This window comes from Vicia villosa, linkage group LG6, assembly GCF_029867415.1.
Source record: "Vicia villosa cultivar HV-30 ecotype Madison, WI linkage group LG6, Vvil1.0, whole genome shotgun sequence".
Taxonomy (NCBI): domain Eukaryota; kingdom Viridiplantae; phylum Streptophyta; class Magnoliopsida; order Fabales; family Fabaceae; genus Vicia; species Vicia villosa.
In genome coordinates, this window is record NC_081185.1 from 71156858 (window position 1) to 71176840 (window position 19983).

Sequence of the window (19983 nt, forward strand, 5' to 3'; positions counted from 1 at the left end):
AATAAGCTCGGCAAAGCGTTAAGCTTTGTGCCTACATACCTCCTCGGTGCAATGGAGAAGTCAGAGCTAATGTAGTTCCGCTTAAAGGGAAAAATGTTTTAAAAAACGAATAAACACTTTATCGTCGTCGGAGAGAAATACTCAGCCATTGATCTTGAGCATGAGAACAAATGAGTTTTTTGCTTCGCAGATGAAAGAAGGGCTCCAACTCGGATAAAATCGACGAGTATGCCACTAGCTCTCTCACGCGGAAAAGATCTCATTATATCAATCAATTTCAAAATCGTGGGGTATAACCACTCATTCCGACAATTAACAGTGTCTAAACTTTTGAAGAAAAGAGGCCACTAAGGGCAAAAGATATTTTTTAAGAAAAAAAGGTTTTGAAAAAGATTTGCAAACATAAGAATATTTTGAAAAAGGGAGAAGATTTTGAAAATTTAAGAAGTGGGAGGAGATGAAGAGGCTATCCTATTGCGTAAAATAAAAGCTAAGGAAAAGAACGGTCTAACCGAAGAAGAAGCCAACACTTGACATTGTGAGTCAAGGTAGATTTCCCATCCTTTGGACTTATCAATACCAAACCAAACATCACCACTTGGGGATCCAGATGAACTTATTGTCTTAGCACCACTTTGCATTAAGCACATTAAAATTCTGACAAAAATCGGGCAGAGTAACGGCTGTTTTCGGGTAAAATCCTTATCTCAATGCCTTGGAATTAACCATCAAGGGCTTTCAAGGAAATACCTGCACACATAAACAGACAACAATCCAATGCCAGACAGACAGAACAATCACAGAGTAATAACAGAATGAGAGTCTAGAGGTCCTAAGTCCATAAGTCTGAGTCTCCAGAATGCTAGGGATAGTAACCAATAATCCAAAAGAGAGCCTTAGGTGTTTTTTAGATTTTTGTTATTTATTAGTGTTTTAGCATAAAAGTAAACTATGGTCCAAGTGGACAAAAGAAAAATAGCGGAAACATAAACATATGTCCAAATGGACAAAGAGAAAAATAGCGGAATGTAAATATGATGAAATGATAAAATAAAGCGATAAAGCGAGAAATATAAAGAGCGGTATAATAAATTGCGGAAATTAAAGTCAATTGTTAGATGTTAAAGATAACCATCTTGAAACTTGTCAAGTATGTTATCAAAGTTAGTAGTAAAGATCGATGGTGAGTGAAGGATGTTCTCGGATTTAAATTCAATGGAACTTTATCAGAAGCTTGATAAAATCATAGCGACTACACGATAAATTTCCATAAGTCTTAAATCAACCGCATACAATTCTCTTCCATATTTGATCTTTTTTATTCGGGACACGAAATATTGCGCTATGTTAAGCAGATCGCCAAGTGATTTATGTAGAAATCACCCTACAACGAGGCCGGTCAAAACTTTATGTGCTAATGCATGCGAGAGAAATGATATGTAGATCATTCTCCGAAAGCAATACCGCACGAAAAGAAAATAGGTAACGATCTAGTCTTTACTAAGAATCCATAAGAATTCTCAAAGTATTAAGACTTTCATCGATCAAAAGAAAAAAGGAGAAGAAGAATAAAATCATAAAAGATAATCAACTCACACTATCATTAATATCATTCATCTAATATTATGGATTTGGTCATTTCAAACCTATCAACATCCTAGATCCAATGATATTAATGAAGTGGAGGAAGAAGGAAGCCAAAACAAGCATAAAAAAGGCAAAAAACACATTCTGTCCCAGGGGAAATCGATTTGCCTAAGGAGGAAATCGATTTCCTTAGTGCAGGTTTTCAAATCAGGCGCAGTAACAGAGTGGAAATCGATTTCTGCAAGGAGGAAATCAATTTCCTTTGTGCAATTTTCAAAAAAACAGCATTAAGAAGCATAAAACTTGACTTAAGCAAACATACAAACACCTTATGATCACATATCAATTGGAGCACGAATTTTCCATCAAATCACCATCAAATAGGACCAATATAGCATCAAAGATGCATCACACACAAGCACAAAAGAATCACATTATGGTAGATGAAAAAGGATGATGAAAATTACCAATTCTTGAACAAAACTTAGATCCACTTCAAGAATCACCAACACAAATCTTGATCTCTCAACAATATGAAGAAAAAAGAGTGAAATGGATGGTGGTTTAGCTCAAAGTTTGTGAGGTTCAAGGTGTGACTCACAAACTTTATGAAAGAACAAAGAGCTTTGGTGAATTTGGTAGGGATGAGAAGAGAAATTACAAGGGGTTTTTTGGCTCTCAAAGTTTGAGAAATGAGAGAGTAGTGGCCTCTATTTATAGGATGAGAGCAAGAGTAGTGGCAATTTGGTCATTTGCTCTTGGTTAATTAACTTGTGTTTAATTGGTGATTAAAGTGGCATTTAAATGGTAAAAAATGGTAAAATGAGGTTAAAATGGAATTAATGAAGGGAATTATTTTGGTGAGGTGGAAAATTGGTAAAATGACAAAAATGGTCAAAGAAAATAGGTGCCAAAATCAAATCAAGCTTCCCTCTTTATTTTTTTGAATTTCGCCTTAAGGAAATCGATTTCCCCCAGGAGTGAAATCGATTTCACTCTGTTCCAGAAGAGAATTTGGCGCAAAATACACTAGGGAAATTGATTTGCCCAGGAGGGAAATCGATTTCATGCTGTCCAGAATGTGATTTTGTTGAAAATTGCTATAGGGAAATCGATTTACCCAAGAGGGAAATTGATTTCATCAGTCCAAAATGTGGAAAATGCCTTGTTTATTGCATGTCTTGGCTTGGTACCTACAAAACAAAAACCTACAAAGAAACAAAGCAATATTTTTGGTATTTGGGTTAGTATAATATGCATACAAGATAAACAATCATTGGTGCTTGACGGTCCCTCTTATTGATGAGGTGAGTGCAACACCACAAACAAAACTTCCAAGTGAAGCTCTTGATTAATGATTGGGATATGAATGATGTAACATCCCGATTTTATTAGCTATTTATTTAATTAGTTTTATTTGGTGTTTTACTAATTATTCATGTTATTCAATTATTTAGTATGATATTATTTAATTTGAGATTTGTGCTAATTGGATTAATTGAATTATTAGTAATATTATGAGATATTAGTTGATGGGCCTAATTAGTTAGAAAGAATAGATTGTGGGTTAAGCCCATTTATGTGAGAAAGATAGTAAGAGAGAAATTAGGTTAGTTCTCATAACATTCATTTTTGGAGAAAGAGGCAAAAAGGAGAAGAGGAAGAGAAGAGGATTGTGAGATTCTTGAAGATTGAAGGAGTTTGAATAGAGGTAAGGGTTTGAATACAAGTTCTTATAGGCTATATGATTGGGTAATGTGTTTGATTGTGATTTTCTCTTCATCTTTGCAATCTCATGGAAACATAGAAAAGTTAGGTTTTTATGAACAAACACATGAATTGATGATTTGAAATGTGCTTAGTTGATGTTTGATGATGGTATGATGTTATAAGACCCATAATATGTGTTGTATTTGTGTCCATATCATGTATTCTGTAGTTGTTTGTGATGTGTGATGTTTTCCAACTTGATTGGGTTAAGTTTGGGGATTTTTGAATGAGTTTCGTATGCTGTTTCTGTGTTTTGGGATTTTCTGAAAATCGCCAGTTCGCGCCGCGAACCACTGTTCGAGCCGCGAACCTCTTGGCAGAAACTTGGGAAAAACTGGATCTGCTCAGTTCGCGCCGCGAACTATTGTTCGAGCCGCGAACTGCTTGGCAGAAACTTGGGGATTATTTGATTCACTCAGTTCGCGCCGCGAACTATTGTTCGAGCCGCGAACCCTGTTTTACAGCACTTTTCCAAACTTTGAAAGGCCATAACTTTTGATCCGTAACTCCGTTTTATGTGCCGTTCGAAGCGTTGGGAAGCTAATGAGATTGTCTATATGATAGGATAGAATGGATTGACACTTGTTTTATAAATTATAATGATAATTGAGAATAACATTTACCTATATGTGTATGTTATGGATGAATCGTGCATGATCAATGTTCATGGATGTATTATGTGATACGATAACCGTGATTTATGTGATTGAATTCTAAATGATAGTTAATGTGGAATAGTTTAAATTGGATGTTAATATATGGATAACATGTGATTACTTATGTGTGTGTTATGAATTATGACTTGTGGTTAATATTCATATATGTGTTAAGTGATGTGATATCCATGATCTGATATAATGAATATAAATATACATTTATATGTACTATTTGATTGTGTCTTGTTGATAATGATCATTTAAAGGTGTATGTATTGAGATGTGGATTGTATACTTGTAAATGCTTTTATGTACGTTACGTTTTGGTATGTAATGAATAACAACTATTGGTAAGATGTGTGGTAATATATGCATGATGATTGTGATTGGATATATGATGGTTGTTATGCCTTGTTGTAAATGTTAATTGTGTTGTGAATGTTGTGTACAATTGGCGGATAATTCATAGAGTTGGATTATTGTGGTATGCGGTAAGTTAAGATTGATGAGATAATCTTAATTGCATAAGTTGTTGATAATTGTACATACATTCATAGCATGGTCGGCTTTATGGTGGAAGCGGTGAAACTTGGGTTCACATGGTAAGAGACGTTGATCCTTGAATGGAAACAGGCGTAGCAGACGTGATCCTTAATTGGAAATAGGCGTGTTGGCTTTGATCTTGTCCGGATCGGGAGCGTGGCTTGGATTCTAAACATTGAATCGGAAAGCGGTGAAACATTGGATTCACATTGGGTACCACATGCATAGAGTCACATGTCTTGCATTGAGTCACATTGGTGTTATGTGATGTTTGAATGTATGCAATTATGTGATTGTTATGTGTGTATGAGATGTGATATGTGGATTTGGTGATTCATTTGATATGAATTGTTGTTGTATTATGAATGTGATATATGTGATTTGGAACACATGTGATATAGATGTGAATTTATATGTATTAATGATATATGTATATATATATGTGAATATGTGAATCATGTTTGATCACTTAGAATTGAATGAGCTATGTTGTATGACATGAACATGTGAATCTTGATTAATGGCATATGATGCATGTTTATGTGAAGAGTGATGAATTCTTGAAATGTATTCTTATTGTGTTTTACATTTCCCATTATCATGTTTTCTATAAGAAGTTGAATTCTCACCCTTCTGTTTGAATGTTATCCTTTGTTGGTAACGTGCAGGTTTCATGGATAGTGAAGCTTCGAAGGAGGCTTAGCGTCGAGATTTAGATCTCTAGTAGGGTGTCGTGACTAAGTAGTCACTTGTGCTCTGGTCATATGTAACACATGGGAGTTGGGTTTTATGTTTTTATGACTCGATGTTATGAGATGTTTGTTTACTCATATTGTATTTGTATTTGAATATGTTATTCTAGTTAATGTGTGGCCTTGAGCCAAGATGTTGAGACATGGTGGATGATGTATGGGAATCATTCTATTTTACCATTTATTCGATGAGATGATTATTCCGCTGTGGTTTGCATGTTATTTAAATTCCCGTGTTATTTGGAAATGACCATTGCATGTTTAAAGATAAAATATTTGTTCTACTTTGAATTATGTGTAACGCCCTCGTGAGATGCATGCTTCTTTACTCTGATTTATGCGAATATATGCCTTATTTGCTTAGTATAGAATTGGGGGTGTTACATAGTGGTATCAGAGCACGGTCGGTCAGTTGGCCAGGTCATTTATGTTTTCCTATCCCTTTTGTATTGGATTTGTGTGTCTGACACGATCAATACTGTTTATTTGTCGGTTGTTGGACGTCTTAGGACAATGGCTGCATGAAGGAATGTTGACATTAATGTTGAGGCGGTGATGAGGTGGGCTGGTGCGATTGGACAAGTGCCGCAAGAGAATTCCGGTTATGGAGGGAAGGATGAGTTATGTGCTTTTGGAGAATTCCTAAGGTGCAATCCGCCGACTTTTGAAGGAAAGTATGGACCGGACAAAGCACATGCATGGATGAGAGAAATGGAAAAGATTTTTCAAATCATGATTTGTACGGATGTACAGAAGGTGCAGTTGGGTACTCATATGCTGACGAAAGGAGCTGACGATTGGTGGAGTAATACTGTGCAGAGATTTGAAAGAGAAGGTATTGAAGTCACTTGGAATCTTTTTCGTGATGCATTTTTGGAAAACTATTTTCCAGAAGATGTGCGTGGGAAGAAAGAAGCGGAGTTTCTAGAGTTGAAACGAGAAAGAGAACAATCCAGTGGGAGACCTTATGATGGCAAGAGGAAACAATCTGGTTTTGGCAAGAAGCTAAGTGGGGGAGGGACTCCTACTCCACTTAAGTGTTTCAGATATGGTGTTGAAAATCATCATGATGCTGAGTGTAAGGAAGGGGTTTCTACCTGTTTCAAGTGTGACAAGCCGAAGAAGGAACAAGCGGAAGGAAAAGTACTTGCATTGTCTGGTGCTAATACCATTGCTAAGGATAAGCTAATATGAGGTACGTGCTTTATTATTGATAATGGTGCAACGTATTCATTTATTTCTTTGGATTGTGCTAAGAGGTTGAATCTTGTATTATCTGATATGCGTGGAAGTATGGTTATTGATACGCTTGCTATGAGTTTTGTTTCTACTTCTTATGTGTGTTTGAATTGTCTGTTGAGTATCTGTGGTAGAGATTTTGAGAATTGATTTAGTTTATTTTCGTTAGAGCAAGTTGATGAGAATTTTGGTATGAATTGTTTGGAGTTGAAGCAAGTAATTGTAATCTTAAGAGGAATTTTGGATCTTGGTGTTTTAAGTAATTTTGAGTGCGAGTTCGAAAGGAACACTATTATGGTTTAGTAACGACGGTTTATGTTTCACTATGATTTTCGATTGTCTATTGACAAATTGAGGACTTGATCACCCTTAATCTATTGTTGATAGAAAACGAGATCTTATTGGACGAGATAAACTTCTCTTACTAACTTGGTATTGTGTAAAGCGACTAAGGAGAAGTTGAAGATTTATTACAAGAAGTTCATGGAAGGATTTTCTAAGTTATCTTTTCCGTTGACGTTGTTGACTAGGAAAGGACAAGCTTTCATTTGGACTTCGCAATGTGAAGCAAATTTTCAAGAGCTTAAGAGAAGATTGACTTCTGCTCCTATTTTGATTTTGTCGGATGTGTTTGAACCGTTTGTGGTGTATTATGATGCTTCATTGTAGGGTTTGGGAGGCGTTTTGATGCAAAAAGGGCAAGTGGTAGCTTATGCTTCAAGGCAACTTAAAGTTCATGAGAGGAATTATCCGACACATGATTTAGAGTTGGCCGCCGTTGTGTTTGTGTTGAAACTTTGGAGGCATTATTGTTTGGATCGAGAATTGAGGCACGTAGTGACTACAAGAGTTGAGAATGAGGTAAAGAAGATGGTTAGATTCTTGAGAGATTAGGATTTTGGTTTGAATTACCATCTTGGAAAAGCGAACATTGTAGCCGATGCATTGAGTAGGAAATCATTGCATATCTCTATGTTAAGGGTTCAAGAGTTGAAAATTGTTGGAACAGTTTTTGAGATTTGAGTTTGGTTGTGAAGCGACGTATTCTTGTGGTAAGCTTAGTATTATTGAAGCCTACGTCTGGTGTTCTTAACGAGATTAGAGAGAGTCTGAAATTGGATTGCAATTGGTTGACGAGATGACATCGATTAATCAAGGTAAAGGTAATCACTTTCGGATTGACGAGATTAGAGTCATGAAAGGTCATGATCGAGTTTGCATTTTGATACTTCGAAGTTGGAAAAGAGAATTTTGAATGAAGGACATCGTAATGGTTTGAGTATACATTATAATGCTACTAAAATTTAACAAGATTTGAGGAAACTGTTTAGTGGTAAAGTATGGAGAGGGATATGGTAGAATTGTGTATATGAGTTGGACTTGTCAGAAACTGTTTAGTTGGTACAACAGTTATCTATTCAGGTTTGCCGAGAACGTCGAAGAATTGTGAAGCGATTTGGATTATTATGGATAGACGGACAAATGTGCTCTTTTTTTTTTGTGTGATAAGGATGGATTATTTGATAGAAAGACCTGCTAAGTTGTACATCGAGAGGATTGTGTGTTTGCATGGTATTCCGTCAAGTATTGTTTTGGATAAACTCCGAGGTTTTCTTTTAGATTTTGAAGAAGTTCGCGGAGTGATTTGAGATTAGAAGAGAAAATACTTGAAGGTTGAATGAAGGATTTGTACTTGGGGTTAGTGCTTGAAGAGAATTTTCGAGGACGAAAATCTTTTATGTGGGGGAGAGTTGTAACATCCCGATTTTATTAGCTATTTATTTAATTAGTTTTATTTGGTGTTTTACTAATTATTCATGTTATTCAATTATTTAGTATGATATTATTTAATTTGAGATTTGTGCTAATTGGATTAATTGAATTATTAGTAATATTATGAGATATTAGTTGATGGGCCTAATTAGTTAGAAAGAATAGATTGTGGGTTAAGCCCATTTATGTGAGAAAGATAGTAAGAGAGAAATTAGGTTAGTTCTCATAACATTCATTTTTGGAGAAAGAGGCAAAAAGGAGAAGAGGAAGAGAAGAGGATTGTGAGATTCTTGAAGATTGAAGGAGTTTGAATAGAGGTAAGGGTTTGAATACAAGTTCTTATAGGCTATATGATTGGGTAATGTGTTTGATTGTGATTTTCTCTTCATCTTTGCAATCTCATGGAAACATAGAAAAGTTAGGTTTTTATGAACAAACACATGAATTGATGATTTGAAATGTGCTTAGTTGATGTTTGATGATGGTATGATGTTATAAGACCCATAATATGTGTTGTATTTGTGTCCATATCATGTATTCTGTAGTTGTTTGTGATGTGTGATGTTTTCCAACTTGATTGGGTTAAGTTTGGGGATTTTTGAATGAGTTTCGTATGCTGTTTCTGTGTTTTGGGATTTTCTGAAAATCGCCAGTTCGCGCCGCGAACCACTGTTCGAGCCGCGAACCTCTTGGCAGAAACTTGGGAAAAACTGGATCTGCTCAGTTCGCGCCGCGAACTATTGTTCGAGCCGCGAACTGCTTGGCAGAAACTTGGGGATTATTTGATTCACTCAGTTCGCGCCGCGAACTATTGTTCGAGCCGCGAACCCTGTTTTACAGCACTTTTCCAAACTTTGAAAGGCCATAACTTTTGATCCGTAACTCCGTTTTATGTGCCGTTCGAAGCGTTGGGAAGCTAATGAGATTGTCTATATGATAGGATAGAATGGATTGACACTTGTTTTATAAATTATAATGATAATTGAGAATAACATTTACCTATATGTGTATGTTATGGATGAATCGTGCATGATCAATGTTCATGGATGTATTATGTGATACGATAACCGTGATTTATGTGATTGAATTCTAAATGATAGTTAATGTGGAATAGTTTAAATTGGATGTTAATATATGGATAACATGTGATTACTTATGTGTGTGTTATGAATTATGACTTGTGGTTAATATTCATATATGTGTTAAGTGATGTGATATCCATGATCTGATATAATGAATATAAATATACATTTATATGTACTATTTGATTGTGTCTTGTTGATAATGATCATTTAAAGGTGTATGTATTGAGATGTGGATTGTATACTTGTAAATGCTTTTATGTACGTTACGTTTTGGTATGTAATGAATAACAACTATTGGTAAGATGTGTGGTAATATATGCATGATGATTGTGATTGGATATATGATGGTTGTTATGCCTTGTTGTAAATGTTAATTGTGTTGTGAATGTTGTGTACAATTGGCGGATAATTCATAGAGTTGGATTATTGTGGTATGCGGTAAGTTAAGATTGATGAGATAATCTTAATTGCATAAGTTGTTGATAATTGTACATACATTCATAGCATGGTCGGCTTTATGGTGGAAGCGGTGAAACTTGGGTTCACATGGTAAGAGACGTTGATCCTTGAATGGAAACAGGCGTAGCAGACGTGATCCTTAATTGGAAATAGGCGTGTTGGCTTTGATCTTGTCCGGATCGGGAGCGTGGCTTGGATTCTAAACATTGAATCGGAAAGCGGTGAAACATTGGATTCACATTGGGTACCACATGCATAGAGTCACATGTCTTGCATTGAGTCACATTGGTGTTATGTGATGTTTGAATGTATGCAATTATGTGATTGTTATGTGTGTATGAGATGTGATATGTGGATTTGGTGATTCATTTGATATGAATTGTTGTTGTATTATGAATGTGATATATGTGATTTGGAACACATGTGATATAGATGTGAATTTATATGTATTAATGATATATGTATATATATATGTGAATATGTGAATCATGTTTGATCACTTAGAATTGAATGAGCTATGTTGTATGACATGAACATGTGAATCTTGATTAATGGCATATGATGCATGTTTATGTGAAGAGTGATGAATTCTTGAAATGTATTCTTATTGTGTTTTACATTTCCCATTATCATGTTTTCTATAAGAAGTTGAATTCTCACCCTTCTGTTTGAATGTTATCCTTTGTTGGTAACGTGCAGGTTTCATGGATAGTGAAGCTTCGAAGGAGGCTTAGCGTCGAGATTTAGATCTCTAGTAGGGTGTCGTGACTAAGTAGTCACTTGTGCTCTGGTCATATGTAACACATGGGAGTTGGGTTTTATGTTTTTATGACTCGATGTTATGAGATGTTTGTTTACTCATATTGTATTTGTATTTGAATATGTTATTCTAGTTAATGTGTGGCCTTGAGCCAAGATGTTGAGACATGGTGGATGATGTATGGGAATCATTCTATTTTACCATTTATTCGATGAGATGATTATTCCGCTGTGGTTTGCATGTTATTTAAATTCCCGTGTTATTTGGAAATGACCATTGCATGTTTAAAGATAAAATATTTGTTCTACTTTGAATTATGTGTAACGCCCTCGTGAGATGCATGCTTCTTTACTCTGATTTATGCGAATATATGCCTTATTTGCTTAGTATAGAATTGGGGGTGTTACAAATGATATATGATCTTAGGGTCAAAAATTGGGGTATGACAAGAAGGATAGTTAATTATCCTAATCGATCGATTCAATTATAACCATTAACAAATTGATTGTATTTTAAATGGATTATTTATTGTTAAACATCGTAATCAATAGGTTTGATTAAAACAATTAACGAATTGGAGAGGGATTACTAATCATCGTAACCAATTGAATCGGTTAAAACCCTTAGCAAATTAATTTGTTTTTTAGATTAGATTATTTGAATTGTTTTTAGGGTAATCGTAAATTGAATTTGAACACCTTAATTTTAATTGATTAAAAAAATTCTAATTAAAACTAATTAATTAAATTATTTATTGAAATTCAAACCTTAATTAATCTAATTACTAAAATTCTAATTAAATAATTTAATTTTTTGTTTTACCCTAAAACCAATTATTATTAATTAAGTTTAAAAGAAAAAGAAAAAAACATTATTAATAATAAAATTATAAAAAAACTAGTGTATGCTCTAGTGTGGTAAGCTTGTGAGTGTCCATGATGTTCCTTCAATCTTGATGCATTAGATCTAGAAAGGAGGAGATCGTGTGGTGCAGGGTTGAGGGTGTACCATGGCCTTGCATTGATGGGCCACGCAGGATCTGTGAGCAACATAAAACGTAAACAAAACAAAAGTGTCATGGGTAAGAATCGAACCCCAGACACTCTAGTTACCAACACGCAGTGTCCTTTCCAATTGCGCCTAACTTCATTTGCTGTTAAGAATATGATCAATAATAAACATAAACAACACGCAGTGTCCTTTCCTCCTTGCGAATTCGTTTATCCTTCATTCCTGCACAATCCCTATTCGTGAAACACGACCCATCAATGACAAACAATAACATGGATTAACTCAACACAACATGCCGAACACGATGGCACTCCCAGCATGGTCCAATTTCCCCTAAATCAGAAAACCCTAATCCAAAGCTTGGAACCCTAACAATGGTGGATTCCCCAACCTGCAACGAAACTCAAAATTTCCAATCCAGAAACCTTCCATACAATCATACAAACTCAAACATGTAATCAAAAGTCATTTATGAGGTATATTTTGGCATAACCGAATTTAAAATTTTCTTGACAAACAGTGACGTATGGGCGATAATCCTGAGCTTGTTGGACGTTTGTGAGGAATGAATCAGCTTCAGGGAACACCAAGGGTGCGTGTTTGATCCTCAAAAAGCTTTGAATCTTGCTGCAAGTCAGAAAACGTGTTTGATGAAGATTTTAAGAACTTGACCAGGGTCCTTCTGGCTGCAAAAAAAACCTCCTTCGCCTATAAATACATTCATATATTTATATGTAAGTGAATAAATCAACAACTTGAATAAAAACCCCATGATTTGGTTGATTGATTCCTTGATTGAAGGAAGAATAGTTTTTTGTTCAAATCTTACTATACTTGGCCAATATTGCATATTCTCTCACCAATCTCAATCTCCACGAATTTGAGTCACAAATATGATCTTTGGGTGATTGGATTTGCTTAGAAATCAAAACCAAATCAAATCTTGCATATTTCTTTCATTTATTTTGATTTAAATTATGTTTTAAATGAATATAAATTCACTAAAATTATAATAAAAATCAAATAGTCGTGGGATTGAGTTTGGAGCTTCTTAGTAACTTCATAACCAAGTTTGGATCATAAAAGGATAGGCCCATTTGTAAAAATATCCATTTTGAACCACTTTTGTTTCACATTTTGCCTTCAAAATTGTCCAACTTTGACAAGGTATATCTCCTTAATATTTTAACATATGGAAGACTTATAGGACTTTTTGGAAACCCCAAGATGTCTTCTTCAAGCCATTTTGGAAAATATTTTCCATTTGGAGATTTTATCTTAATGATATTGCTCCTGACAAAAAACAGCTTTTTGCGATCTCCTAGAAGGACCTGTAATGTTTTGGCTCATATCTCCCAAATGAAGCATTTCTGGCCTTGGCATGTGAGAGACAAAGTTGTAGAGAAACCAATTTCATTCAAACTAGGCTTTGAGTGAGAAATTTCTGATGTTCCATGTGAAAGTTATGCCTCGTCAAAGTACAGTTGACTTTTTAGACCAAAACCCTAATTTAGTAACTATGCCCTTTGTTGATTTTGAAGCTTTTCCTTGATGAATCATGATCAACCTTTGATCAAATGATGAATGATACTTCATAATATTGATGTCAATAAAAAATCAGGAGTTTTGACTATACTTTAACCATAGTTGACTTTTAGGTCAAACTAGTCGATTGTGGATCATCTGAGCCATTGAATGAGCAACACTTGGAGTTGAAGCTTGACTTTTGACATGGAGATAGTTTGAAACATAATGAGCCATCTGAAATCCATTGGAGACCTTGATTCATCCCTTTTCTTAGGAGAATGCAAAACCCTAGTTCAGGAGGTCCTTGATTAGGAGAATGCCTTGAGTAAACCCTTGAGCCTTGAACCCTCGAAGATGAAATGAGATGGGAAAATTTTAGGGTATGACACAAAGATGCCATTATCTCATCAAGGTCGACATTCAAAAATGGCATCTCTGGGGGGCATTTTGTTAGTGCAAAAATCTAGTGAAATGTGTTGATGGCGCAATTAATGGAAAAGTCTCACAAATCAAGGGTTTGAGCCCTACAAAGTGGATCTATAAGGGAGTTTAAAAAGATGGAGAAGAGTTCAAAGGTTCAAGTTTCCAAAGAGGGGAAAGTCGACACATTCTGGAAAATGGGTCGATCCTTTTCTATCGACCATATGAAAAGTTAAGACTTAGAAGAATTTTGTGATTAAGTTTACGCTAGGGGATAACATCGAAAAGAAGACTTGAGCGGGCTAATTTGAAATTCAAACTCCAACGGTTAGCAAAGGGTTGGTTCCTAAAATGAGCGCAAAAAACATAAGGAACGATTACTTAGGATCGTGCAGCCAGTCGTTTGGCTTATAGGCAGTTACTTTGCAGTTATGTAGCCTTTAGGCAGTTATTTTATTGTATTATAAATAGGAGATCCCACAAAGGGCTCTGGGTGTTCACTTGTACTGAAATCATTTGTAAAAACTTCAAATTCCCAATGCGAGGAAGCAAAGAGTTTCAAGAGTGCTAATGTACGTGAATCACCATTGTTATCTAAATGCAATTTCCTTATTTATCAGTCGTTCCTCTTGAACATTTTATTTTACTTTCATTTACGTTTGAACTATCTTTTTACATCATCGTATACGCTGTCGACTGTGGTTCTGTTATGATAATGGAATTCACTATAGAGGCTTTCGTTGTGTATCTTTTCTAAATGTTATAGCGTGCTGTCGGTCACGAGTCACCTTCAGTTGATAACATTAATAAACTTTTTGTGGAAAACTTTGCTTGTTTAAACTCTTTGTAGGAAACAATTTTCTCTTAGAGTCAAGTTTGTGTCAAATTGAGCAAGTCAAATCTTAGTTGCATTAGCACGTGTCTTAGAATAAACTAGTTGATTCTGCAAGTGACCCTTAGTTTGTAGGCTTTGGGAGGACTAGCAGTTGTTTACCAATTTCCACAGTAAACAAGACGGATGATGATTTAAAGGTTATGTGGAGTACTTTTTATCAATACTCTACTAAGGGTCCAATTGAAGTCGATGCGAAACTTCAAAGATCTGGAGAAGATGTTATCAAAATGTTACAACATCCTCAGCTACCCGTTTATAACAATATGTAATGTTAAGTTTATGTTCCACTATTTATGTAATTTCGACTATCTATGTTAAGTTGCTTTGATTTTAAGGTGTTTGTTTATGTTTGATAGTCAGTGTTTGTTTTGGATACGTGTGTCCAAAAGCTACTATTTAGTGCCTTCAAATATCCATCTCTGAACGTATTTGATAAAAAAAACTAAAATATGACGAGTTTGAATATGCACATCTGAATTAAGAGAGTATTACGTGAATTTTGTCAAAGACCCTTAAGAACTCTTAAGGGTTTATTAAGAAACTCCGTCATACTTTTGCTATTCACATTGTAATACCTAACTTCTAACTTCTGTATACTCCTATCTATCCAAAACCCAACAACTCAACTGCTTAAATTTGTTTATGTTGCTAAATTTATTTGGTCCATTTTACATTCATCGGTTTTAAGGTTAGTACTCCCTCTGACTATTATTTTAAACAAATATTTTCTTTTTATATTTATTGAATAATGAATGTATCTGATCTTTTATGTAGACAAAATACATTCATTACTCAATGAACTAAGAAGAGAATATTTACTTATAATAATGATCGAGAGAGTATTAAAAAAATCAAATCAATTTTATTAATTTGAAGGCTTAATTATAACTTTAGACCCCATATTTTGTCCTTTTTTTTTATTTTGATCTCTATATTTTAAAAATCACTATTTTAATTATTTTTTAAAATTTTTTGTGCAAATTTCGTTCCCTTATATTATTTTTTTCTGCAAATTAATCCATATTTTTGTCCCTTTTACAATAGAAAATTCAAAAAAAAAATTTGTAATTTTAAAAATTAAAGGATAAAAATAATAAAAAAAACAAAATAAAAGAATCAAAATTACAATTAAATCTAATTTAAATTAAGTTGTAGAAGTTATTTTTACATCTAGACATATATGTCGGTTTTATAGTGTCTTCCGGATGATCTATCTCTCAGTTTTTTTTTTTTTGAAACAATCTATCTCTCTCAATTGCTAGACAGTCGTGTCGGTGTGATTAATCCTACAAAGCATTATTTTCTCTGTTACGCATCAATAAATAACTTTCCACTTTTTGTGTTTTTTTTGTCACAAAAGTACCTTGGAATCTAATCTATGCACCAATCTAGATATTTTCCTTTTACACAAACGGCTAGTTTTTCCTCTCAGTTTCTGCTAATTCGTACAATGTGTTACCTTTTCAGACTCACTAATGCATCACACCTACTTTTCCTTTCCTTCTTCGAAACTCACCCAATACTCATATACAGATATACTAATGACTAAGAATTTATTTATAAATCTCAAATTTTCAGAAAAAAAACTCATTAAGAAAACTATTTATCATATTCTTAAAAAAAACATTTCAGAAACTAAAAAAACATTTCACAAAAAAAACATATTTTGTCATCTATAACTCTATAAGTAATTTATATATAACCAATAAAAAATTATCTTTATTACTATTCTCTGTCGTTTTCCCTTTACATTTTCTTTCTACGATGAAAGTTGAGACAAGTAAAAAAAAAGTAAAATATTCTCTCAAAAAGTAGTCGTTGCTTTGTTCAACTCATTAATGATATTTTTTCCACTTTATTAAACAACCCTATACTCATTCCATCTTCCCATACACACAACCCAACACACCAATTTCCACGTTCCATCCATTTCTTCCTCTTCTTCAACTGTGTGACTCTCTTTTCTTCTTTCTCTACTCTTAACAAGTAAACACAATATATGGCCACATTTCCCACCTTCTAAAACAGTCAAAATAAAAACATACCACAAACAATAAAATGAGTCTGCTTCTCATCCTTCTGTTCTCCATTCTATTCATCAACATATCAAGTAAGTACAAAAAAATCACTTATATATTTATTCATTTACTTGTTTATTTATTCATTTACTAATGTTTACTGTACTTGACACTTCACAGGCACTTCATGCTTCTCATCTCAGCCAGGAATCTGCTACGGCCAACTCGGAAACAACCTACCAACGCCTTCAAAATCAATCTCCCTAATCAAATCCCTAAACTCCAAACGCATCAAACTCTACGACGCAAACCCACAAATCCTAACCTCCTTAAAAAACACCAACCTCCAAGTCTCAATCATGCTCCCCAACGAACTCATCACCAACATCTCCACCAACCAAACCCTCTCCGACCAATGGATCAAATCCAACGTCCTACCTTTCTACCCACAAACGCTAATCCGTTACCTTCTCGTAGGAAACGAAATCATCTCCTCAACACCAAACACAACGTGGCCTCACCTCGTACCCGCGATGCGACGAATCAAACACTCGTTGAAGAAACTCAGAATCAAGAAAATCAAAGTCGGTACTTCTTCCGCTATGGATGTTCTAGAAACTTCTTTTCCTCCTTCAAACGCTACGTTTCGGAAAGATATAGCGGTTCGGGTTATTAAACCCATGCTTCGGTTCTTGAACCGGACCAAGTCTTTTTTCTTTTTAGATGTTTACCCGTTTTTTCCATGGAGCTCCGACCCGGTTAATATAAATCTGGATTACGCTTTATTTCGAGCTAATAGTACTGTTACGGATCCGGGTTCTGGTTTGGTTTATACGAATTTATTTGATCAGATGGTTGATTCGGTTTATTTCGCAATGGAGAAACTTGGGTTTCCGGATATTCGGATCTTTATAGCGGAAACAGGTTGGCCTAATGGAGGTGATATTGACCAAATTGGTGCTAATGTTTTTAATGCTGCGACTTATAACCGAAATTTTATTAAAAGAGTTATGAAAAAACCGGTTGTTGGGACTCCGGCTCGACCGGGTTTAGTTCTGCCGAGTTTTTTATTTGCTTTGTTTAATGAGAATCAGAAAACGGGTCCCGGTACAGAGCGGCATTTTGGGTTATTGTATCCAAACGGGTCTAGGGTTTATGAGATTGATCTTTCCGGCGAGACACTGGATTCGGAGTTTCCGGAGCTTCCTCCACCGGAGAATAATGAGCCGTATAAGGGGAAGATTTGGTGCGTGGCAGCGCGTGGGAGTAATGTGACAGCTTTGGGAGAGGCTTTGGCGTATGCTTGCTCGCAGGGGAACCGGACATGTGACCCGGTTCGACCGGGGAAAGAGTGTTTTAAACCGGATTCGGTTTTTTGGCATGCTAGTTATGCATTTAGTTCTTACTGGGCGCAGTTTAAGAAGATTGGAGGAACTTGTTATTTCAACGGGCTTGCTACTCAAACTGCCAAGGATCCAAGTAAGTGCTTTTTTTATTAAGCAAAATAATTATGCCACTTAATTTATTTTAATTCTACTTGGTAATTGTTCTGTGCTTATATTTTATCTTGGTGTTTCTTAATTTTTGTAGGTTATGGATCTTGCAAATTTCCAAGTGTGACTCTTTGAAGCATGAGACAAATAATGAAAAAGGAATTCTCTTCATTTTTAGTTTTAATTATTCATTAATTTACACTTCTATGATAGAAATTAGAAAGTGTATACTTTGATTGTAGTTTGATGTTAGTTTCATTTCATCAATGCCGGTTCTTCCTAATAGTAACATTGAACCTGCCAAGGAGGAACTTACATTGATGAATGATTTTCAATATTTGCATAGCAATGGACAATGGTAGCCCATTATTTGAAATCATAGTGCTAGAAGTACTTTGTTTTTACTTGCCACAATAACATTCATTCACCTTGCACAAACAATATTGATCCATATTACTATCTCATTACTATCTCCTTTTCATATTAAATGTTCTCTTTTCAATTTTTTTTTGTCTCGAGTTATTTATATATTTTAAAGTGGTATTTATTACTTTCTTTTCATTATTAAACTTTTTTTTTTAAGTTACATTCCATTGAGAAATTGTCTTAAATAACTTCAAAGTTTGTGATAACAAATGGTGCTCCCCTCTCAAACGTTAAGTCATTCATTCTTTCACATTCTTCTTCCTCCTCCTTCTCAAACACTATGTCATTCATTCTTCTACATGTATGTTCTGTTCCCTAAAACCAATGCCATATGTAACAACAAAAGAGTCATACAAAGCAATGTAAGATCCATCTTCATATTCCTCCTCCGTCTCAAACGCTATGTAATCCATTCTTACACATTCTTCTTCTTTCTCCTCTCCCTCAAACACTATGTCTTCCATTCTTCCATAGGTATTCTCTGTTCCTTGAAACCAATACCGTAAGTAACAACCAAAAGATTCATACAAATCAATGTGGAGATTTTAGGGAAACAACAAAGTCCAAAACTTTTGTTGACACGGTAGATAATGTCTGCAACATCCCTAGCCGTTATAAGTGCCAAGTTTAAAAGGAGACTGTCTTGCCATTACTATTTCAAAAAAACAATACAAACTAGACCTTGTTAACACAAAATCCATAGTAGGATCTTATGGCCTAAAGGCTTAACACTTTTAACTGTTGTTAGAGCCAAATTAACTACTCAATATTCTCCTATTGAAAAATGAGGGGTAACATCTTTAGACAAAATATTCTAACTGTTGTTAGAGCCAAGTTAACTACTCAATGTTCTCCTATTGAAAAGTGAGGGGTAACATCTTTAGACAAAATATTCTATGATCTTATGGCCTAAAGGCTCAACACTTCTAACTGTTGTTAGAGCCAAGTTAACTGCTCAATGTTCTCCTATTGAAAAGTGAGGGGTAACATCTTTAGACAAAATATTCTATGAGTTCACTTTCTCAAGCGTTGAAGATGTGCAGAGAGTCAGATCCATAAATTCATCGAAAATAAATTCAAATATCCTCAAACTATTTCCTTAGTCTAAAGATTTTGTCCCTTTAAATGTTAATCAAAGATTAGCTCAGGTTTAGGTTAAAATAATATGCATAGAAACACCAATAATATTCACAATAGCAAGCAATTTAAGAACATCAATATACATAGATTCTACCTCAAGTAAATTGGCATTGGATCGTTCTATTGGCCATTTTGTCAAGGTATTGATTGACATGGATTTGCACAAAGATTTGAGTTACAAAATCGTAGTAGAAAGGGTGAGATTTGTTTTTTTTTTTAGAAATTGAATGTGAGAAACTTTCAAAGTTTTGTACTCATTGCAATGTGATTGGTCGGTTGTGACATGCAGAAGGAATAATGCAATTCCAAATGAAAATTCTAAAAAATCTAAGAAAAAGGGAAAGAAAGCTTATGTTGCATGAGAAGATAACAATATAGAATCTTCTGACGCTAAATAAGAAGGCAACACCTGTCTCATGATAAATTATC

General features: G+C 34.7%; 1 protein-coding gene across 1 annotated transcript; it reads left to right on the top strand.

The window, feature by feature from the left end:
* The first annotated feature begins 16319 nt into the window (after window positions 1-16319).
* Window positions 16320-18364, top strand: LOC131611636 (probable glucan endo-1,3-beta-glucosidase A6). The gene is made up of 3 exons (XM_058883563.1): window positions 16320-16587; window positions 16676-17974; window positions 18086-18364. The coding sequence occupies exons 1-3, from the start codon at window positions 16536-16538 to the stop codon at window positions 18121-18123; spliced, it is 1389 nt and encodes a 462-aa protein (XP_058739546.1). The 5' UTR covers window positions 16320-16535; the 3' UTR covers window positions 18124-18364.
* The last annotated feature ends 1619 nt before the right edge of the window (window positions 18365-19983 follow it).

Bases quoted from the DNA above. Each gene is read 5' to 3' on its own strand.
- LOC131611636 (XM_058883563.1), top strand. From the start codon at position 16,536: ATGAGTCTGCTTCTCATCCTTCTGTTCTCCATTCTATTCATCAACATA. The intron at 16,588-16,675 runs GTAAGTACAAAA...GACACTTCACAG, and splicing joins TCTATTCATCAACATATCAA to GCACTTCATGCTTCTCATCT. The intron at 17,975-18,085 runs GTAAGTGCTTTT...TAATTTTTGTAG, and splicing joins TCAAACTGCCAAGGATCCAA to GTTATGGATCTTGCAAATTT.